This window comes from Pseudophryne corroboree, chromosome 6 (genome assembly GCF_028390025.1).
Source record: "Pseudophryne corroboree isolate aPseCor3 chromosome 6, aPseCor3.hap2, whole genome shotgun sequence".
In the NCBI taxonomy this organism is placed as follows: Eukaryota; Metazoa; Chordata; class Amphibia; order Anura; family Myobatrachidae; genus Pseudophryne; species Pseudophryne corroboree.
Window position 1 is genome coordinate 120,704,491 of NC_086449.1, and position 24,683 is coordinate 120,729,173.

General features: G+C 47.7%; 1 protein-coding gene across 1 annotated transcript in view; it reads left to right on the forward strand.

Moving 5' to 3' along the window:
* PEBP4 (phosphatidylethanolamine binding protein 4) overlaps window positions 1–24,683 on the forward strand; it is a 192,433-nt gene that overhangs the window by 13,384 nt on the left and 154,366 nt on the right. The window contains exon 2 of the mRNA XM_063931780.1: window positions 16,905–17,026. Coding sequence (XP_063787850.1) covers window positions 16,911–17,026 — 116 coding nt within the window. The 5' untranslated portion in view covers window positions 16,905–16,910. The remainder of the gene's footprint in view (window positions 1–16,904; window positions 17,027–24,683) is intronic.

Sequence of the window (24,683 nt, forward strand, 5' to 3'; positions counted from 1 at the left end):
AGGAATTCCGACTTGTCGGAAAACACATGGATCTGCGGAATGTCCGCGGATCCACGTGGTTTGTCGTAAGCGCCAGCCAAATCCGACAGGTTTTGACCCCGTTTCCCGACAATGTCAATCCAACTTTAATAAAAGTCGTATTGTCATTGTTGTGCACGGCCAAATCCGACAGGATTTGGCCGCTCATTGAATACTCAGATGTCGGATCCTTTCTGTCTGAAAGGAACCGACATTAATTGAATATACCCCTATGACCCTAACTGTGCGGAGTTTGTATATTCTCCCCGTGTTTGCATGGGTTCCTTCGGGTACTCCGGTTTCCTCCCACAATCCAAAAACATACTGATAGGTTGATTGACCTCCAGATCTAATAATCTTCCAATGCCTCAATGAAAATTATGTCCAAATGTGACCACCCTCATACATGAAGCCCCCCAAACTCTCAATGAGAATAATGTACCAAAACGGCAATGTAGAGAGAAGTGCTGCAGCAACCAGGGCAGAGAGAGGTGCTGCATCAGCCAGGGCCGAAAGAGGTGCTGAAGCCGCTGCTGCAGAGAGAGGTGCTTCAGTAACCAGGGCAGAGAGAGGTTCCACAGAAGCCAGGGCAGAAAAAGGTGCCACAGCAGCTAGGGCAGAGAGAGCTGCGGCAACATCTGAAGTAGGGACGTGCTGTAACTTCAAGGAAATTGAGAGGTGCTGCAGCTGCTTGGACAGAGAGCAATGCTGCAGGACAGAAGTAACCCTGCTGCACAGTTACAAGCAGACAGTGAGACATATAAAGAGGGCGGGCAGAGCTCCAGCATGTGCTGACTGTCAGTGTCTCCTGATGTCACCTCTGGCCTGCCCTGTTCCCTACCTAGTCTTCAAGTCCAAGTCAGTGTGCCAGTACAGTGGGCCGAGGAAAGGGGGTGGTGGGTGGCAGTGCGCCCTCTAACTTTTTTGGCGCCCGGAGCTTGCGCTCCACTGGAGCCACCCTCGCTACACCCCTGGATTTAGGAGTCACCATTTCAGATGACTTGAAGGCAGGTAAGCAGTGTAACAAGGCAATGAGGAAGGCAAGTCAGATGCTTGGTTGCATAGGCAGGGGAATCAATAGCAGGCAACAAGAATAATGCCACAGTATAAGTCATTGGTATGGCCTTATCTAGAATACTGGGGGTCATTCCGAGTTGTTCGCTCGCAAGCTGCTTTTAGCAGCATTGCACACAGTAAGCCGCCGCCTACTGGGAGTGAATCTTAGCTTCTTAAAATTGCGAACGAAAGATTTGCATTATTGCGAAAATACATCTCTGTGCAGTTTCTGAGTAGCTCGAGACTTACTCGGCATCTGCGATCAGTTCAGTGCTTGTCGTTCCTGGTTTGACGTCACAAACACACCCAGCGTTCGCCCAGACACTCCTCCGTTTCTCCAGCCACTCCCGCGTTTTTCCCAGAAACGGTAGCGTTTTTTCCCACACACCCATAAAACGTCCAGTTTCCGCCCAGAAACACCCACTTCCTGTCAATCACATTACGATCACCAGAACGAAGAAAAACCGTGAGTAAAATTCCTAACTGCATAGCAAATTTACTTGGCGCAGTCGCAGTGCGGACATTGCGCATGCGCACTAAGCGGAAAATCGCTGCGATGCGAAAAAATTTACCGAGCGAACAACTCGGAATGACCACCACTGTGTTGAATTATGGAGGCCATATCTTCAGAAGGATATAAATACTTTGGAGACTACAAAGAAGGGCTACTAAAATGGTGCAGGGTCTACACCACAAAACTTACCTGGAAAGACTAAACGATATTAATATGTATAGTTTGGAGCAAAGAAGGGAAAAGGGGACATGACAGAGACTTTCAAATAACAAAGTTCCGGAGGTAAAAAGTCTTCGAAGGAAGAGAAGTACTAGAACACGAGGACATGCACTGATACTGAAGGTAGATAGGTTCAGAGGAAATTAGAGGAAACATTTCTTCACAGAAAGGGTAGTGGACAAGTGGAATAGCCTCTCATCAGAGGTGGTAGAGATTTTGGGGTCTATTTACTAAGGCTTGGATGGCGGTAAAGTGATTGGAGCTAAAGGGCCTAATTCAGATCTGATCGCAGCAGCAAATTTGTTAGCTAATGGACAAAACCATGTGCACTGCAGGTGGGGCAGATATAACATTTGCAGAGACAGTTAGGTTTGGGTGGGTTATTTTGTTTCTGTGCAGAGTAAATACTGGCTGCTTTATTTTTACACTGCAGTTTAGATTTCAGTTGAACACACCCCACCCAAATCTAAATCTCTCTGCACATGTTACATCTGCTCCGCCTGCAGTGCACATGGTTTTGCCCATTAGCTAACAAATTTGCTGCTGCAATCAGATCTTAATTACCCCCAAAGTACCAGCCAATCAGCTCCTAACTGCCATGTTACAGGCTGAGTTTGAAAAATTACAGGAGCTGATTGGCTGGTACTTTATCTCCATTGAAGGCTTAGTAATTAGACCCCAAAGACAGTAGAGAAATTTAAGCATGCTTGGGATAGACATATGAATAGCCTTACAAAGAACTAGGGATCTAACAGGGTTGAGGTTACCAAATGGTATTTAATAATAAATGGACCTCAAAGAGAAATATGAACAAGGACAGTGTGACATCTGATCAAAACTATACAGAGAGAGGTAGTTAGAGACAGTCTGACACCTGGTCACATCTGCACAAAAAGAGATATAACAAGTGACCGTCTGATACCTTGTCATATCTACACAGGGAGAGGTAGCCAGAGACAGTCTGAACCTACACAGGTGATATACAGTAGACGTGAGATGAAATTAGCATTAAAAAAACTGAAGCTCACAGGACAGCTTTTCTATTTATCATAATTTCCACATATTGGAACTTTTAGTGTGCTTTCTTACAATGTGCTGGGTTTAATAATAGTACAAATACAGTAAGCAGAAAATGTGTCTGCAGATACTGTATGTAGTATTGACACTTCTGTACTGTTGATTGTCTCTCCATACAGCGATGAAAGCTTGTGGTGTTTTTGTGGCGATGCATACACAATTTCTCTGATTAAATACACAAATGCATTGATTACAGAGTGGCAGGGCCATACTAAAATTCCCAAATAAAGTAATCCATTATAATAAAAGCCATAAAATCCACATTCAAACAGGTTGAAAAAAATTGAATATGAAAAAATTAAATATCAAACTCCAATTTATGTTACAGTTACCCCCCATAGGGTACTGTGTATGCTGTGAATTTGACATTTTTTATCAAGTGCTCTACCAGAGTTATAACTTAAGAGGTCAATTTAGGTGAAAAAAATGAAAAACAAGCAATTTCAAAGTGCCCTAATAAAAAAAGTAGACAAGGTAGATGACTCAAAATTTGTTTGGCAAATCTTTGAGTATATAACTATTCCCAAACAAAATTACAGCTCCGAAATTTTATTCCTTCCCACTGACAATTGACTTTGGCCTTACATTTCAGTCATAAGGAAGTGAGGTAGGGAAATAGTTATATGACAAAAAATTTAGCTTAAAATGTGCTGAAAATAATGTTTATTATCCCAGCTTTCTATAACTTTTCTGAGTTGAGATATTGCATTTACCTCAAATGTCCGCAACAGTTACAAATGTCATACGTCATGATAAAAAATTGGCTACCATATGAAGGTTAATAAAAATAAAGTAATGGTGGTTTCTGACTACTTGCTTACAGGGATCATCACAAACAAAAAAATATATTTAAAAAAAAATGGTCAAGCAACAAGGGCTGGACCACTCCACATGGATTGGCCCCCCTGCTTTTCATGTCCAATAGTGAGCATGTAGGCCAAAAAAATTTCCCTAACGCAGTCATTTCATGGGGGAGGTCATTAGCACCGTGGCAAATTCATGGCCCTTATGTTTACTTGCAGTGCTGCCAACCTTATCCATCTCCACACTTCCTTCTCTCCCCCTTTCCTGTGCTTCCTGAAATATAATAAACTGACCTCTAGTTATAAAATATTCATCTATAACTGGACCATTGCATGAAATTGAGTAAAAAGAGTCCCATACTTGACACTGTAAATAAAAAAATCTGTAGCTGTCAATCTTGAGTTTTCATCATAGGTTGACAAGTTAAATTACAGCTCTTTCTCATAGGTTTTCAAAAAACAAACAAACGCATGCTGTTAATGTGGAGTTGAGGGGAATTATCAGGTAGAAGTTTCCTTCACAAAACGGTGGTGTACTTACCTTGTCCCATACGGGACAACTAAATTTTGTGATATTGTGTTTGTTAACGGAGATATCTTCTTTTTTTTTTTTTAAACTTCCTTGTGTTATAACTTGTACACATGTACCGTACGTAACAGTGTAATGGCCTAACTACTTTAACGTCCTTGCAGTCACCAAAATGTGGCTCTTCTGTGACATCACTTCTTCTATAACTACCTTATTCTCTCTTTCTTCCATAACCCTCAGACCTGAGGCTGACAAGGTAGTGGTAATCCTACTGTCTCAGGCAGTGGTAATCCTACTGATGCATCTTCCAGATCATTCCGTCTGAACCCTCTCTTTCCTACTCCTTTAAGGTTGACCCTGTTAGACTCTTTGGCCTAGTCCATTTTTGTTTTGTGGTAATTTACTGTCCTTCTTTGTCTTGTCTCCTAGTTCTTTGATAACTATGCTGTCTGGCTCCCACAACATTTTATCCTTAGACACTGCTACTTTCAAACTTTTATTCCTGTCTCCTTCCTTTGGCTCCCCTCAGTGGATTTCTCTCCCACCAACGGTAGGTTCTTGATCTCTTCTTCCCACTTCTGAGTATGTCCAAGTTTTCCAACTAATACATAATGCTCTCTGATTACAACCTCCATTCCTTAATCTTCCTTAATCTTCTCCATTCCTTCTGCAATACTTCCATCACCTAAATATGCAGATACTAAGCATAATTTGGATGCTTAATGTCTTAGCTATCACTTAAACCTGTCTTGCCTTGTCCAACACCACTTCCCCCTCTGCTTTCTTATTTTAGAGGTTTCTCTTTATCCTACACCTCTCGCATTGGTGGCCATCATGGTTTGAGGTGAGAGCTTACTCTGTCTTCTCCTCTGAGGTCCACTTAATCTGCTTTTTCCTATTAATCTTTGTGTAGCAGCAATCTTCTGTACCCCTAGCCCAACCTCCTACTTCTTAGTTAACGTTACCACCTGAATGCCCCACTTTCACCTCCCTGACTTTCCATCTCTGTTCCCAAACTTTCATTTTCCTCTTGACATCCCCATGGAATCTCCTGCTTCCAAACTCTTTTTCCTCTCATCTTCTTTAGGCTTCAACTATTGGACATCCCCTGCTCCCCCCTTACCATTCCACTGTTCACACCCTGGATCTACTCTTCTGCTACCGCTGTGTCATCTCAGACTCCACCCCTTTATCTTTCCTTCTCTCTGACCATCTTCTTCTCTCAGGGTGAATTCAATTACTCATGAATGGTGAAAATTGCCATTGCAACGGTGTTTAAGCAATGGCACCCCATCTTGCATCCCTCACACACCTGGCCAAATCCCAAATTCGCACAAAAGTGCTCACCATCCAATTGGGCTGTGAGCAGTTTTATGCGAGTTTGGGCTTCCGTAAAGTGTGGCTGTTGCCGTGCTGATTGAATTACCCCCTTATTTCTCCCTCCACCTGTAACCTGCTCACTTTGTTAAGGTCACTATTACTAAATATAACCTTGGCTCTATTGACACAATCTTCTCTAGACTCTGTTCTCTCTCCTATCTTCAACCTCTCTGCACCAAAACCATGGCTTTCCTGGCGATTTTCTAACCTCCTACAACTCTGACCTTACCCAAACTAAACAGTCTTTCTTTAAGGCACTATTCTCCCAGTTTTCACTACGTCTTTACCACCTTCAGCTCTCTCCCTCTTCTCCCATGCTGTTGACTTCATCACCTAGTTCACCTCCAAGATCAACACTATCTACAAGGACAACTCATACCTTGGTCCTCCTCCTATCCCTCGCGTCCCAACTCTTCCCTCGCCTCCCATCTTGACTTCCTCCTTCCCCACCACTTGGAATGAAGTTTGTGTCGTCTTCTCATCATCTAACACCTGCACTCGTCCCCTGCAGTCCATTCCCTCTCACCTATCCAAATTGTTTAGCACTGTATCCTCTTTCTTCATGCATACGCTTGTCGTACCCATCATTTAGAAGCCCTCGCTTTAACCTGACTCTCTCTCTAACTACCGCCCTAACTTTCTCTGTCCTAGTAAATCCAAACATTTAAAGACATTTGTTTATATACAGCTCATTCCTCTCTTCCCACTTCCAAGCCTCTCACGTCATTTATTTTGTTTCCATACACTTATTTCCATAGAAATCATCCTTACAATTGTCAGCAATGACCATCTAACTGTCAAAGCAAAGTGTCAGCTCTCAGTTATCATCATATTAGATCTATCTGCTGATTTGACATGGCCAAGCACCAGCTTCTCCCACAGATTCTCCATTGCATTGATTTCCATGATTTGTTCTTGCATGGTTCACCTATTCCCTCTCTAACCATTCCTTTTATGTCTACCTTTAACTTTGCCACGTCCATTTTCCTCCACCTTAAGGCATCTCCCAAGGATCTGTCCTTAGTCATCTCCTCTTCTCCCTTTACACCATCCCTTTTGCAAAAACTCATCAGGTCCTTTTGGGGTCCTGTATAACATTTACGCTGTTGACACTCAGATTTGCCTATCATCATGTAACTGGTCTTCCTCAATCCTCACTCGAGTTGCTTTCTGCTTGACTCCCATCTCATCCTGGATGTCCCAGCATTTTCTCAAATTATTATGTCCATATTGGAACTCGTCATCTCCCCCCTTCTAGGGCCTTCTCTTTTTCTGTTCAACACTCTTCTAGACATCCACCAAGTCGACCTCCTGGGCGCTATCCTTGATTCCTCCCTATCCTTCACCCCCATATGTTCAAAATATCTCTCACTCTTGCAATATCCACATCCACAATTAAGCCCTTTCTCACCCCTGCTGCCACTAAAACGCTTATCCATGCACATACCATCTTCCACCTTGACTTCTGTGAACCTCCTTTACTTTGGTCTCCCCAAACTGCCTTTCTCTACTTCAGTCTATCATGGACACTGCTGCTCATCTAATTTTTCTTTCTAACCACTCTGTGTTGGTTTGCCTTCTCTGCCCACCGGCTCAATTGTCTTCATATCCACTAAGAATCCAGATAAAAATCCTGATTCTCACAAATTTTTGAATCACTTACTATATTTGCTGCTTCTACTCTACAATAGATACCTCCTCTATTGCCTCTCTGAATACTCATGCTCCACTCCCACTTCTGAAACTCACTCCCTCGCCAAGTCAGTCTTTCTACCCAGTCTCCCTAGTTTTAAATGTCTAAGATACACCTTTCGATCAAAGCCTACTATCCCTCCTCCTAAATCTACTCTACCCTGTCCTTGGCCTTCTCTTATTCCCAGTTCACCGTCCATCTCTTCAACCATTCTCTTAGGGCCTAATACAGACCTGATCGCTAGGGTGCGTTTTTTGCATCCCTGCGATCAGGTAGTCGCTGCCTACAGGGGGAGGAGGAAATTGCTGTGCAGGGGTGCGGTCACCTGTTGAGAAGAGCCTCTGCGCAGCCCAGGACTTACTCTTCCAGTGCGATGATCGGGGGCCGGAACTGACGTCAGAAACACTACCTCCAAACGCCTGGTCCCTCCTGCGTTTTTCCGGACACTCCTCTAAAACAGTCAGTTGCCACCCACAAACGGCCTACTCCTGTCAGTCACCTTGTGATCGCCCATTTGATCGCTTCTCTCGCACCATCCCATCGCTGCCCAGCGCTCCCCGGTGCTGCAGCCCGTTGCGCCTGCGCATTGCGGTGCATACGCATGCGCAGTTCAGACCTGATCGCCTGCTGTGCGAAAACGTGCAGCAGCGATCAGGTCTGAATCGGCCACCTAGTATGTAAGCTCTCATGAGCATGGCCTTCTTTCCTCACGTTTGTTCCTAGCACTGTCCTGTCTCCCATTGCCCCTGTGACTCTGCGTGTACCCGTCAAAATACAGTGAGCTTCTATCTATCTATCTATCTATCTATCTATCTATCTATCTATCTATCTATCTATCTGCGAAAGCCCTCACTCACTCACTGACTTACTGACTCGTCACTAATTCTCTTACTTCCTGAAATGTTAGGAAGCTGAAATTCTTCAGGTGGGAAATAGGCAAACTCCGAATTAGAATTTTAATAAACCTCCCCTAATGGGATGAAAAGTGGGTTGACATAATGACATCATTACTGATGCGTGGCTTGCGTTGCGTGAACGATAACACCCAAACGCACAATCGGATCAAAATTTGGATTGCGCCTCCAGTGTGTAGAATTTAATAAACTATAAAAATGGTTCAGTCACTGTTTACTGTATCTGCTAGGGGTGCTCCTCGGGTTACGCCAAGAACTATGGATTAATATTTACTTACATTAAGACAACCGTGAAAATTAGACACTTCCATGCGAAGAACAGGTAGAACAGCTAGTCTATCTATATCTCTCTCCCTCCCTCTCTTTTTTTCTCTCTCCTCTATATAATATATAGGGTAGCTCACTATTTTGAAAGGTACATCAATCTCTCTCTCTCTCTCGCTCTCTCTCTCTCTCTCTCTCTCAATACACTGCTCAAAAAAATAAAGGGAACACTTAAACAACACAATGTAACTCCAAGTCAATCACACTTCTGTGAAATCAAACTATCCACTTTGGAAGCAGCACTGATTGACAATCAATTTCACATGCTGTTGTGCAAATGGAATAGACAATGGTGGAAGGTGGAAATTATAGGCAATTAGCAAGACACCCCCAATAAAGGAGTTGTTCTGCAGGTGGTGACCACAGACCACTTCTCAGCTCCTATGCTTTCTGGCTGATGTTTTGGTCACTTTTGAAAGCTGGCGGTGCTTTCACTCTAGTGGTAGCATGAGACGGAGTCTCCAACCCACACAAGTGGCTCAGGTAGTGCAGCTCATCCAGGATGGCACATCAATGCGAGCTGTGGCAAGAAGGTTTGCTGTGTCTGTCAGCGTAGTGTCCAGAGCATGGAGGCGCTACCAGGAGACAGGCCAGTACATCAGGAGACGTGGAGGAGGCCGTAGGAGGGCAACAACCCAGCAGCAGGACCGCTACCTCCGCCTTTGTGCAAGGAGGAACAGGAGGAGCACTGCCAGAGCCCTGCAAAATGACCTCCAGCAAGCCACAAATGTGCATGTGTCTACTCAAACGATCAGAAACAGACTCCATGAGGGTGGTATGAGGGCCCGACGTCCAAAGGTGGGGGTTGTGCTTACAGCCCACCTCCATGCAGGACGTTTGGCATTTGCCAGAGAACACCAAGATTGGCAAATTCGCCACTGGCGCCCTGTGCTCTTCACAGATGAAAGCAGGTTCTCACTGAGCACATGTGACAGACGTGACAGAGTCTGGAGACGCCAAGGAGAACGTTCTGCTGCCTGCAACATCCTCCAGCATGACCGGTTTGGCAGTGGGTCAGTAATGGTGTGGGGTGGCATCTCTTTGGGGGGCCGCACAGCCCTCCATGTGCTCACCAGAGGTAGCCTGACTGCCATTAGGTACCGAGATGAGATCCTCAGACCCCTTGTGAGACCATATGCTGGTGCGGTTGGCCCTGGGTTCCTCCTAATGCAAGACAATGCTAGACCTCATGTGGCTGGAGTGTGTCAGCAGTTCCTGCAAGACGAAGGCATTGATGCTATGGACTGGCCCGCCCGTTCCCCAGACCTGAATCCAATTGAGCACATCTGGGACATTATGTCTCGCTCCTTCCACCAACGCCACGTTGCACCACAGACTGTCCAGGAGTTGGCGGATGCTTTAGTCCAGGTCGGGGAGGAGATCCCTCAGGAGACCATCCGCCACCTCATCAGGAGCATGCCCAGGCATTGTAGGGAGGTCATACAGGCACGTGGAGGCCACACACACTACTGAGCCTCATTTTGACTTGTTTTAAGGACATTACATCAAAGTTGGATCAGCCTGCAGTGTGTTTTTCCACTTTAATTTTGAGTGTGACTCAAAATCCAGACCTCCATGGTTAATAAATTTGATTTCCATTGATAATTTTTGTGTGATTTTGTTGTCAGCACATTCATCTATGTAAAGAACAAAGGCCCTCATTCCGAGTTGATCGGTCGCAAGGCGAATTTAGCAGAGTTACACACGCTAAGCCGCCGCCTACTGGGAGTGAATCTTAGCTTCTTAAAATTGCGACCGATGTATTCGCAATATTGCGATTACTAACTACTTAGCAGTTTCTGAGTAGCTCCAGACTTACTCTGCCTGTGCGATCAGTTCAGTGCTTGTCGTTCCTGGTTGACGTCACAAACACACCCAGCGTTCGCCCAGGCACTCCCACCGTTTCTCCGGCCACTCCTGCGTTTTTTCCGGAAACGGTAGCGTTTTCAGCCACACGCCCCTGAAACGCCGTGTTTCCGCCCAGTAACACCCATTTCCTGTCAATCACATTACGATCGCCGGAGCGATGAAAAAGCCGTGAGTAAAAATACTTTCTTCATAGTAAAGTTACTTGGCGCAGTCGCAGTGCGAACATTGCGCATGCGTACTAAGCGGATTTTCACTGCGATGCGATGAAAAATACCGAGCGAACAACTCGGAATGAGGGCCAAAGTATTTAATAAGAATATTTCATTCATTCATTCAGATCTAGGATGTATTGTTTAAGTGTTCCCTTTATTTTTTTGAGCAGTATATATATATACGGTCGAGTCACATTATTATGACCACCAGCTCATAGCCACAGTAACTGATTCAAAGCCCCATACTTGGCAGGGTTCGCTAAACTGATATTTTAGCCACACGTCTGGTAGCTCCAAGGTTCATTTTGACGGTGAGCTGCTCCTCTGTAGCGTGTCAGTCGGCCCTCACACACCTTCGCAGTCGACGTTCACCTCTCACACTGCTCCACAGTTTCCAAGTCAGTTATTCGCAGTGGTGCCATTTGTCCAGTCATGATACACCTTCACCACAGCAGCGCTCGAACAGCTCACAAACTCCGCTGTTTCAGTAACGCTGGCACCCTTTGCCCACAAGCCGATAATCCTCCCTTTCTCTGACGTCCTAGTGGATGCTGGGTACTCCGTAAGGACCATGGGGAATAGACGGGCTCCGCAGGAGACTGGGCACTCTAAAAGAAAGATTAGGTACTATCTGGTGTGCACTGGCTCCTCCCTCTATGCCCCTCCTCCAGACCCCAGTTAGAATCTGTGCCAGGCTCGAGCTGGTTGCACACTAGGGGCTCTCCTGAGGTTCTAGTAAAGAAAGTATTTGTTAGGTTTTTTATTTTCAGTGAGATCTGCTGGCAACAGACTCACTGCTACGAGGGACTTAGGGGAGAGAAGCGAACCTACCTGCTTGCAGCTAGCTTGGGCTTCTTAGGCTACTGGACACCATTAGCTCCAGAGGGATCGAACACAGGCCCAGCCTTGGTCGTCCGGTCCCGGAGCCGCGCCGCCGTCCCCCTTGCAGAGCCAGAAGCAAGAAGAACGTCCTGGAAATTGGCGGCTGAAGACTCCGGTCTTCATTAAGGTAGCGCACAGCACTGCAGCTGTGCGCCATTGCTCCCTATACACACCACATACTCCGGTCACTGATGGGTGCAGGGCGCTGGGGGGGGCACCCTGGGCTGCAATTAGAGTACCTTAAATTGGCAAAAAGCACATAATATAGTCTAATAAACTATATATGTGCAAAAATCCCCTGCCATAATATTAATAAAAGAGCGGGATAAGCCCGCCGAGAAGGGGGCGGGGCTATCTCCCTCAGCACACTGGCGCCATTTCCTCTTCACAGCTCCGCTGGAAGACAGCTCCCCAGTCTCTCCCCTGCAGTTTCCAGGCTCAAAGGGTAAAAAAGAGAGGGGGGGCACTAAATTTAGGCGCAAAACTGTATTGTATAGCTGCTATAGGGAAAATCACTTTCTGTAATAGTGTAAATCCCTGTTTATATAGCGCTGTGGTGTGTGCTGGCATACTCTCTCTCTGTCTCCCCAAAGGACTTGGTGGGGTCCTGTCCTCAGTCAGAGCATTCCCTGTGTGTGTGCGGTGTGTCGGTACGGCTGTGTCGACATGTTTGATGAGGAGGCTTATGTGGAGGCGGAGCAGGTGCCGATAAATATGATGTCACCCCCTGCGGGGTCGACACCAGAGTGGATGGATATGTGGAAGGTATTAACCGACAGTGTCAACTCCTTACATAAAAGGCTGGATGACGTAACAGCCGTGGGACAGCCGGCTTCTCAGCCCGTGCCTGCCCAGGCGTCTCAAAGACCATCAGGGGCTCACAAACGCCCGCTACCTCAGATGGCAGACACAGATGTCGACACGGAGTCTGACTCCAGTGTCGACGAGGATGAGACATATACACAATCCACAAGGGGCATCCGTTGCATGATTACGGCAATGAAAAATGTGTTACACATTTCTGACATTAACCCAGGTACCACTAAAAAGGGTATTATGTTTGGGGAGAAAAAGCAGCCAGTGTTTTTTCCCCCATCAGATGAGTTGAATGAAGTGTGTGAAGAAGCGTGGGGTTCCCCCGATAAGAAACTGGTAATTTCTAAAAAAAATTACTGATGGCGTACCCTATCCCGCCAGAGGATAGGTCAGGTTGGGAGATATCTCCTAGGGTGGATAAGGCGCTCACACGCTTGTCAAAAAAGGTGGCACTGGCGTCTCAGGATACGGCCGCCTTGAAGGAGCCTGCTGATAGAAAGCAGGAGGCTATCCTGAAGTCTGTATATACACACTCAGGTACTATACTGAGACCTGCAATTGCTTCAGCATGGATGTGTAGTGCTGCTGCAGCGTGGTCTGATACCCTGTCAGATAATATTGATACCCTCGACAGGGATACTATTTTGCTAACCATAGAGCATATTAAAGACGTCGTCTTATATATGAGGGATGCACAGAGGGATATTTGCCGGCTGGCATCTAGAATTAATGCAATGTCCATTTCTGCCAGGAGGGTATTATGGACCCGGCAGTGGACAGGTGATGCTGATTCTAAAAGGCACATGGAGGTTTTACCTTATAAGGGTGAGGAATTGTTTGGGGATGGTCTCTCGGACCTCGTATCCACAGCAACAGCTGGGAAATCGACATTTTTACCTCAGGCTCCCTCACAACTTAAGAAAGCACCGTACTATCAGGTACAGTCCTTTCGGCCTCAGAAAGGCAAGCGGATAAAAGGTGCTTCCTTTCTGCCCAGAGGCAGGGGGAGAGGGAAAAAGCTGCACCAGACAGCCAGTTCCCAGGAACAAAAATCCTCCCCTGCTTCTACTGAGTCCACCGCATGACGCTGGGGCTCCACAGACGGAGCCAGGTGCGGTGGGGGCGCGTCTCCGGAACTTCAGCGACCAGTGGGTTCGCTCACAGGTGGATCTCTGGGTTCTACAAGTGGTATCGCAGGGATACAAGCTGGAATTCGAGGTGTCTCCCCCTCGCCGTTACGTCAAATCAGCCTTGCCAACTAGTCCCCAGGACAGGGAGGTAGTACTGGCGGCAATTCACAAGCTGTACCTCCAGCAGGTGATAATATAAGTTCCCCTCCTTCAACAGGGACGGGGTTACTATTCCACAATGTTGTGGTACCGAAACCAGACGGTTCGGTGAGACCCATTCTAAATTTGGAATCCTTGAACACTTATATAAGGAAGTTCGAGTTCAAAATGGAATCGCTCAGGGCGGTTATTGCAAGCCTGGAAGAGGGGGGATTACATGGTATCACTGGACATCATGGATGCTTACCTACATGTCCCCATTTACCCACCTCACCAGGAGTACCTCAAGGTTGTGGTACAGAACTGCCATTACCAATTCCAGACGTTGCCGTTTGGTCTGTCCACGGCACCGAGGGTGTGTTCCAAGGTAATGGCCAAAATGATGATATTCCTTCGAAAGAAGGGAGTTATAATTAACCCGTACTTGGACGATCTCCTTATAAAGGCGAGGTCCAAGGAGCAGTCGTTGATCGGAGTAGCACTATCTCAGGAAGTGCTACAACAGCACGGCTGGATTCTGAATATCCCAAAGTCGCAGCTGGTTCCTACGACGCGTCTGCTGATATTGGGCATGTTTCTGGACACAGAACAGAAGAAGGTGTTTCTCCCGGAGGAGAAGGCCAAGGAGTTGTCATCTCGGGTCAGAGACCTCCTAAAACCAAAACAGGTGTCGGTGCATCATTGCACGCGAGTCCTGGAAAAGGTGGTAGCTTCTTACGAAGCAATTCCCTTCGGCAGGTTCCATGCAAGGAACTTTCAGTGGGACCTGTTAGACAAGTGAGGATCGCATCTTCAGATGCATCAGCTGATCACCCTGTCCCCGGGGCCAGGGTGTCTTTGCTGTGGTGGCTGCAGAGTGCTCATCTTCTCGAGGGCCGCAGATTCGGCATTCAGGACTGGGTCCTGGTGACCGCGGATGCACGCCTCCGAGGTTGGGGAGCAGTCACTCAGGGAAGAAATTTCCAAGGACAATGGTCGAGTCAGGAGACTTCCCTACACATAAATATTCTGGACCTAAGGGCCATTTACAATGCCCTAAGGCAAGCAAAACCCCTGCTTCAAAGCCAGCCGGTGCTGATTCAGTCAGACAACACCACGGCTGTCGCCCATGTAAACCGACAAGGCGGCACAAGAAGCAGGATGGCGTTGGCAGAAGCCACAAGTATTCTCCGATGGGCGGAGTATCACGTGCTAACACTGTCAGCAGTGTTCATTCCGGGTGTGGAAAACTAGGAAGCAGACTTCCTCAGCAGGCACGACCTCCACCCGGGAGAGTGGGGACTTCATCCAGAAGTCTTCACGCAGATTGTGAACCGTTGGGAACGGCCACAGGTGGACATGATGGCGTCCCGCCTCAACAAAAAGCTAAAAAAGTATTGCGCCAGGTCAAGAGACCCTCAGGCGATAGCTGTGGACGCACTAGTGACACCGTGGGTGTACCAGTAGGTTTATGTGTTCCCTCCTCTTCCTCTCATACCCAAGGTACTGAGGATAGTAAGTAAGAGAGGAGTAAGAACTATACTCGTAGTTCCGGATTGGCCAAGAAGAACTTGGTACCCAGAACTACAAGAAATGATCTCGGAGGACCCATGGCCTCTGTGTCTCAGACGGACCTGTTACTGCAGGGGCCCTGTCTGTTCCATGACTTACCGCGGCTGCGTTTGAAGGCTTGGCGGTTGAACGCAGGATCCTAACGGAAAAGGGCGTTCCAGATGAAGTGATTCCTACGCTGTTAAAGGCTAGGAAAGACGTTGCCTGAAGTTCAGACGTTGTTAAGGGAGTGCTGCATATTCAGCCCCCTTTTGTACCTCCAGTGGCACCTTGGGATCTCAACATAGTGTTGGTTTTCCTAAAATCACATTGTTTTGAGCCACTTCAGAACGTGGAGTTGAAGTATCTCACGTGGAAAGTGGTCATATATATTTGGCCTTGGCTTCGGCTAGGCGTGTGTCAGAATTGGCGGCTTTGTCATGTGAAAGCCCTTATCTGATCTTCCATAGGGACAGGGCAGAATTGAGGATTCGTCCCCAATTTCTCCCTAAGGTGGTATCAGCGTTTCATTTGAACCAACCTATTGTGCTGCCTGCGGCTACTCGGGACTTGGAGGCCTCCAAGTTGCTGGATGTAGTCCGGGCCCTGAAATTTTTTGTTTCCAGGACGGCTAGAGTCAAAAATACTGACTCGCTGTTATCCTGCATGCACCCAACAAGCTGGGTGCTCCTGCTTCTAAGCAGACTATTGCTCGCTGGATCTGTGGCGCGATTCAACTTGCACATTCTGCGGCTGGACTGCCGCATCCTAAATCAGTAAAAGCCCATTCCACGAGGAAGGGGGCTCTTTTTGGGCGCCTGCCCAAGGGGTCTCGGCATTACAACAATTGTAATGCCGAGCTGCTACCTGGTCAGGGTCAAACACGTTTGCAAAATTCTACAAGTTTGATACCCTGGCTGAGGAGGACCTTGAGTTTGCTCATGCGGTGCTGCAGAGTCATCCGCACTCTCCCGCCCGTTTGGGAGCTTTGGTATAATCCCCATGGTCCTTACGGAGTACCCAGCATCCACTATGACGTCAGAGAAAATAAGAATTTACTCACCGGTAATTCTATTTCTCGTAGTCCGTAGTGGATGCTGGGAGCCCGTCCCAAGTGCGGACTCTCTGCAATACGTGTATATAGTTATTGCTTAACTAAAGGGTTTTGTTATGAGCCATCTGTTAATGAGGCTCATTTGTTGTTCATACTGTTAACTGGGTATAGTTATCACAAGTTGTACGGTGTGATTGGTGTGGCTGGTATGAGTCTTACCCTGGATTCCAAATCCTTTCCTTGTAGTGTCAGCTCTTCCGGGCACAGTTTCCCTAACTGAGGTCTGGAGGAGGGGCATAGAGGGAGCAGCCAGTGCACACCAGATAGTACCTAATCTTTCTTTTAGAGTGCCCAGTCTCCTGCGGAGCCCGTCTATTCCCCATGGTCCTTACGGAGTACCCAGCATCCACTACGGACTACGAGAAATAGAATTACCGGTGAGTAAATTCTTATTTTTTGCAACTTGGATAAATTGCTCCTTTTACCCATGACAGGAACGAGTGATATGTGTGCAGACGGCCTATCACACACCTTATATACCCAGCAAGCCAGCGCACGACACATGACGTATGTCATGGGCTACACGCCAATGTAGTAGGTGGTCATAATAATGTGACTCGACCCTGTTGCCCATCACTGTTGTGTAAGCAGGCACGACATAAACACATTACTTAGTTAGCTGTAGTAAGACTATTCTGCATTAAATATGTGTTTGCTTTCAACAGGCTGAAATGTTCAAACCGTGGTGTCTCTGCATATGCCTGCTCTCATTGGCGCCCCATTTCTCTGCATGCGATGAATCATGCACCTTGCAGCACATCACTGGTGATGATGCCAAATTTTGCAGGTTAGTGGGATTAAAGATTTATATTATCTGCTTAACACTGATTAAAGTGATTTACTAAAAGTAACACATTTTTAAATAAATATTGGGTTGAATACATTATTAAGGCTGGGAGAGTTGCCTTATTTGTGTTATTTGGTTTGTCTATTGGCCCTCATTCCGAGTTGATCGTAGCTGTGCTAAATTTAGCACAGCTAGGATCATCTTCCCTGAAATGCGGGGGGATGCCCAGCACAGGGCTATAAGTCCGCCCCGTATGTCAGGCCGCCCCTCCCCCCCTGCACAAGTACAATAGCATCGCCCAGTGGTGATGCTTTTGTACTTGTAGAGTAACTACCAGCCATCACAGCTCCTGCGGCTGGCTAGGAGTTACTTGTCGCTGCCAGTGTTGCAGCTGCTAGGTGTGACATCATGCAGTTACTGCAGGCCGTCCCTCCGCACGGTCCAGCCACGCCAGACTGCGCCCCCCCGAAAAACGGCGGTCAGACACCGCAGTGCTGCCTCCTCCCACCCAGCGACCGCCTCTGCCTGTCAATCAGGCAGAGGCGATCGCTAGACAACGTCGGCCGTCTGGCATGCGCCCGGGCACTGTGGCGCGGGCGCATGCACAGTTCTGACCTGAACGCTACCCTGCGAAGAACTGCAGCGAGCGTTCAGGTCAGAATGACCCCCATACTTTCTTACCATTATAATTTTGGATCTGCAGCTGTTATCTATTTTCTCTTACGTCCTGAGGATGCTGGGGTCCATATCAGTACCATGGGGTATAGACGGTTCCACCAGGAGCCATGGGCACTTTAAGACTTTAATAGTGTGGGCTGGCTCCTCCCTCTATGCCCCTCCTACCAGAATCAGTTTAGAAAATGTGCCCGGAGGTGCCGGCCACAGCTAGGGGAGCTCCTAGAGCTTCTTTGTTTTTTATATTTTTTTTAAGAGTAATAGGCACAGGGAGGCTGCTGGCAACAGCCTCCCTGCTTCGTGGGACTTAGGGGGGGGAGTAGTGTCCGCCCCTCTGAGGTTAATGGCCACTATCTCCGCTGACAGGACACTGAGCTCCTGAGGGTAATGATCGTTAGCCCCCGAAGCGTCCGCTCACTCCCGCAGCATGCCGCCACCCCCTAACAGAGCCAGAAGATCGAGGTGGTGAGTGTGTCACCGGCCACCCGACAAGCGGGGAGCCGGTGTGCATGTTGGCTACAGGGTTGGAGCGCAGTACTAACACTGCGCTCCGGAAGGCTCAGCGGTACAGGTGCGGCGCTGTGAGGGGCGCCCAGGGCCAGCGCAATACTTTTACAACTGGTCACTCACGCTATCAGGGGCTTCGGTAACGCTGCTAGCGCCATTACCTCAGGCCAGTATAAATATTCAAAGTGCGGGAAGACGCGCCATTTTCAGGGGCAGAGCTTCTCCTCAGTGCAGACCCAGCAGCTCACCAACGCTATTTTCTCCCTGCAGATCCACACTCTGAGACGCTGACAGGGAGCGCTGACCCTCCACGACTCCAGCTATCCTGTGTTGTACCAAGGGGGTTGTCTATTAACTGTGTAGTTCTATTAAAGGTACACAGTCAGCCAGTGGCAGAACTACCGCCAGTGCAAGTTGTGCCTTGCACTGGGGCCTGCCACTGTCAAGGTGCCCAAAACCAGCGCGGCATGTAATGAGTCAAACTGACTCATCACATGCCGCTGTGTGCTGCGGGCCACCGCCGCCCGCCGAGGTGAGGAGTGCAGCGGGCACGGGGGGCGGGGGGGGGTAAGAGGATGACGGAGGTGGAGGAGGGAGCCACAGCAGCGCTAGGTAATTGGTGGAGTCGCCGCTGCAGCTGTCCCTCTCCTTCACCATAGGCTGTCCTCCGCCGCTGTGAATGCTGGGATGCGCTTCCCTCATCACAGCGGCGGAGGACAGCCTATGGTGTAGGAGAGGAACAGCTGCAGCGGCGCCTCCACCAATTATATAGCGCTGCTGCGTCTCTCGAGTCCCCCTCCCTCCTCCTTCTTCTCCCCTGCCTGGGATCTGCCAGCACCGAGGAGCCTGACTGCCAGCGTAGACAGTAAGTATAATCTATTCTTTCGTTCGTTCTATCTATCTATCTATCTATTCTGTCTGTCTGCCTTAATGTGTAAAAATGGGGACGCTGTCTGCCATTATGTGTAAAAAGGGAACGCTTTCTGCCGTAATGTGTAAAAAAGGGGACGCTGTCTGCCGTAATGTGTAAAAGGTGGACGCTGTCTGCCGTAATGTGTAAAAAGGGGAATCTGTCCGCCGTAAGGTGTAAAGGTGGCTCTACCTGGTGTAGTGGTGCTACTGTGCAGCGTAATTTGAATTATGGAGACTACTGTGCACCGTTATATGAATTAATATTATTTTGTGGCCACACCCCTTCCCCACGAAGCCATGCCCCTATATATTTTGCGCGCGCCTGTGGCGTACAGTGCCCCTGTTTTACATAGGGGGGGGCCTCCGATGCCGTTTCTTGCACATAGCGCTAAAATGTCTAGTTACGACACTTTTGCTAGGTATCCATTTCCCTGGCCCTGAGCAGGTCCCCCTCACCAGATCCTCTCCAGGGGTGAGGGGGTGGATTTGGATGGGAAGGGGGTGGCCCAAAGCATTTTGTCGCACCAGGGCCCACCGCTTGCTAGTTCCGCCATTGCAGTCAGCGCCAGGCAGTTATTATATAACTGCCTACTGGGGCGCTGTGTGTGCTGGCTCCAAGCTCTGTGTTTCTCTGAAGATACTTGGGGGAAACTGTGTCTGACATTTTGCTGTGTGTGTGTGTGTGTGTGTGTGTGTGTGTGTGTGTGTGTGTGTGTGTGCAACTTTCTCACATAACCAGGGACTCCTGGGACTCTGTGTCTTGTGCGGCAGAATATGTATCTTCTCCAGAGGAATCCATTCCATGTACACAAGAATGTAATATTTTGTCTCAGCCTTCTGATTCCGAGCCCCAGTGGGTAGCTTCTATTAAGGGAATGATATCCCAGATTTCTACTAGGTGTCACTGACCTAGGTTGGGGGTGTTGTGAACTCGGGGGTTCTCCCGATGGTAGGGGAGAGGAACCACAGTTGGGTCGGAACAGGGATGGCTTGATATAGGTCTTCCTCATACAGGACTCTGATATTAAAGCTTGGTGAAAATATTAAAGGACTTTATTGCAGGAAGGGGGCAACACAATGTCACATAACAGAGAAGGAGCGTATGGAGAAATGTCCAGAAAGTACTTGTGAGTGATGGTAAAAGATACTGGTGACTGAAGAACTTGAGAGCGGTGGTTAAAAGACACTGATGATTTGAAGAACTTGAGAGTGGTGGTTAAGACTCTGATAATTTGAAGAACTTGAGAGCTTTGGTTAAAGACACTGATGATTTAAGGAACTTGAGAGCGGTGGTTAAAGACACTGATGATTTGAAGAACCGCCGGGAGCCGCGCCAGACAGACGCCGGAGCCCGTGGACCACCGAAGGCCGCAACACAGACCAGCAGGCACGCAGGGGTAAGCGCGGCGAATGCCGCCCATGGCGTGTGACAGTACCCCCTCCTCCAGGAGTGGCCCCCGGACACTTTCCAGGTTTTGTTGGATGTCTGGAATGGAAAATCTGCACCAGCCGGGGAGCCATAACTTCAGTAGCCTTGACCTAGCTCCTCTCCTCGGGGCCAAAACCTTTCCACTCCACCAAATACTGTAGATTCTTGTGAAGATAACGAGAGTCGAGAATAGCTTTGATTTCAAAGTCCGTTCCAGCTTCAGACTCAGCAGAGGTTGGCCTCGGTGATTTTAAATGGAAACGGTTTAAAATAAGGGGGCGAAGGAAAGAGACATGAAAGGAGTTTGGTATCCGGAGGTGGGAAAGCAATCCCAATTTGCAGACAACCGGGTTCAGAACTTGTAACACGGGGTAAGGACCAATAAACTTTGGGGCGAACTTCATAGTGGGTACCCTTAACCGGAGGTTGCGGGTGGAGAGCCATACCCTGTCACCAACCTTGTATTGGGGAGCTGCTCGTCGCTTCCTATCCGCAAAGAACTTATAGCGGCCGGAGACTCTCTTGAGATTAGCATGAACTCGACTCCAAATTTGGCTGAAGTGTCGAAGAGTAGAGGCTGCAGCAGGAACCTCCTCTAGAGGACAAATGGGTAATTCAGGAACTTGAGGATGGAACCCATAATTAATGAAAAATGGGGACTCACCAGTCGAAGAGTGGTACAGATGATTGTGGGCAAACTCGGCCCATGGCAACAGTTCCACCCAATCATCTTGCGAGGGAGAGAGATAAACACGGAGAAAAGTCTCTAAATCTTGATTGACGCATTCAGTTTGCCCATTGGTTTGTGGATGGTAAGCGGATGAAAACCTGAGTTTTATTTGTAAGGCCGCACAGAGAGCTCTCCAGAATCTTGCAGTGAATTGTACCCCCCGGTTAGAGACGATTTCCTGAGGTAAGCCGTGCAGGCGGAAATGTTCTCGGATAAATAACAACGCCAACTTGGGAGCTGATGGTAACCCGGTCAAAGGTACGAAATGTGCCATCTTAGAGAAACAGTCGATAATTACCCAGACAGTATTGTGACCCTTGGAGGGGGGCAATTCGGTGACAAAGTCCATAGAGATATGGGTCCAAGGCCTCTGAGGAATGGACAGTGGATGCAACAACCCCGCAGGAGGCAAACGAAGAATTTTGTGCTGAGCACACGGAGGACATGAGTTGACATAATCTTGAATATCCTTCTTCATAGTGTCCCACCAGTAAGACCTTCGTAGAAACTCCCACATCTTTTGAACTCCAGGGTGACCGGAAAACTTGGAAATATGAGCCCACTGCAACAACCTTGGTCGAAATTTAGCCGGCACAAACATTCTCCCAGGAGGAGGGAACAGAGCAGTGGGAGCCGCTGACATAGAAACTGGACTGAGAATCAAAGCCTTCTCAACGGAATTCTCCTCATCCGAAGCTGTTAAGGAATGGGATAAAGCATCAGCCTTGGTGTTAAAAGTCCCGGCCCGGTACTTAATAACAAACGAAAACCGAGTAAAGAAGAGCGCCCATCTAGCTTGACGGGGATTCAAGCACTGGGCCGTCTTGAGGTACAGCAAATTCTTATGATCAGTGAAAATTGTAATTAGGTGTTTAGCACCTTCCAAAAGATATCTCCATTCCTCCAAGGCAGATTTTACTGCCAAAAGCTCTTTGTCTCCAATGGTGTAATTCTGTTCCGCAGGAGAGAATTTGCGAGAATGGAAACCACATGGATGTAACTTCCCATCTGGAGCGTACTGCGAAAGCACGGCACCTATGCCTACCGTGGAGGCATCAACTTCCAAAAAGAATGGTTTTGAAAAATTTGGTTGTTGAAGTACTGGAGCAGACATAAAGGCTGCCTTTAACTGAGCGAACGCTGCTACAGCTTCGGAGGACCAATGACTTGGGTCAGAACCCTTCTTGGTCAGGGCAGTAATAGGTGCCACGATGGTAGAAAATCCCTTTATGAATTTCTGGTAGTAATTTGCAAAACCCAGAAATCGTTGTACCGCTTTCAAGGAAAGAGGCTGAGTCCAGTCCCGGATGGCAGTGAGTTTCTCTGGATCCATACGAAGCTTCGTGCCCGAAATGATGTAACCAAGAAATGGAATAGAAGGAACCTCAAAAGTACATTTGGAAATCTTGCCATAAAGATGATTCTCTCGCAATCGAAGAAGTACCTCCTTGACCTGTATTCTGTGCTCTGTGAGATTTTTAGAAAATATCAGAATGTCATCCAAATATACCACTACACTTAGGTATAGCATATCCCGAAAGACTTCATTAATGAATCCCTGGAAGACGGCAGGGGAGTTGCTGAGGCGAAACGGCATTACCAGATACTCGTAATGCCCGTCCCTGGTATTGAAGGCCGTCTTCCATTCGACCCCTGTCGAATACGTATCAAATTATAAGCTCCCCTTAAATCAAGCTTGGTGAAAACTCGGGCTCCGCGAACTCTATCAAAAAGCTCCGTAATGAGTGGCAAAGGATACTTATTCTTAATGGTGACATCATTTAGACCACGATAGTCATTACATGGTCTCAGCCCTCCGTCCTTCTTCACAAAAAAGAAACCCGCCCCCGCCGGGGAGGTAGAGGGGCGGATGAATCCTTTCTGCAGATTAGACTTGATATAGTCCGACATAGCTTGGGTCTCGGGTAATGATAAGGTATAAGTGCGACCCCGAGGTGGCATTTTCCCCGGAATGAGCTCAATGGGGCAGTCCCAGGGTCTATGCGGTGGTAGCTGATCGGCCGCTTGCTCCGAGAACACGTCAGAAAACTCCCGATAAGCCTCCGGAATGAGCCCTTCATCTGACTTGGAAGATACACGGAGTGGATAGACAGGGGTGAGACAATTCGAATTACAAAAAGGACTCCAAGATGTTATCTGTGTCAAACTCCAGTCGACGTGAGGATTGTGAAGTTTGAGCCAAGGAAGGCCAAGAACCAGATCGTGGGGCATCTCCCGAATCACTAGAAATTCCAGGTGTTCTTGATGCAGAGCTCCCACTTGCAGTTTGATTGGTACTGTACAGCTTGAAATCAGACCGTTAGAAATTTGGGTACTATTGATAGCAGTCAACGTAATAGGTCGTTCGACCGACCGTAACTGAAAACCCAGATCCTGGGCACAGGAAAGGGAAATAAAATTCCCTGCAGCCCCTGAGTCCAGCAGAGCCTTAACGGGTTTGGCTACTGACCCGGTAAACAGAGACACGGAGAGTAAACAGTCCACTGGCGGAGAATCGATTTCCAGTCCAGAGAGAGGCTGAGGAAAAAGGATTGGGATTTACCACTCTGTTGGCCCGCTCCCTTAAACAAAGTGATATATGTCTACTATCAAGTAGACTACAAGTTAGGGTACGAGTCCAATATATATTTTTGTCTGAATGCAATTTCATGTCATACTGTTTTACACTATGATTGTGTTTTATATGTTGTTTTAAGTGATTTTCGAGTCTATGAAGTCGACCTATGTTATGACACATTTATGAAACCAGAGCGCCTTGACCTGTATGGTAATTACCTATTTCTCCTGTTTCTTCTAAGTGTTGGTGACACTTATTACCATTAGGACACGGGCTGCTAATAGCGCACAGTTTGTGACCACAGATATTTGTTTGTAGTTTAATTTTCCACCTATAGTAGACGCTTCTGTATCTAGACTGTCTAAAAAGGTGGTTTTACCTGTCCCTGGGTCTACAGCTTTGAAAGAACCGGCAGACCTCAAGATTGAAACTACGCTCAAATCCATATACACTGCTTCAGGAGTGGCGTTAAGGCCCACTATTGCCTGTGCATGGATTTCTAAAGCCAAAGTAAAGTGGTCAGGCACATTACTAGAGGACTTAATTCTATGGATAGAAGTGACATTGAATTGTTTTTACGTAACATACAGGATTCTGCGGGTTTCATGGTGGAGGCCATGAAGGACCTGGGTAATCTGACTGCAAGGACATCGTCCATGGCTGTCTCAGCACGCAGGGGACTCTGGCCACGCCAATGGTCTGCAGACTAGGAATCCAGGAGAAGTAAGGAGAACCTACCCTTCACAGGTCAGGCTCTATTTGGAGAAGCATTGGATGCGTAGATTTCCACGGCAACCGCTGGTAAGTCAACCTTTCTTCCCTCAGC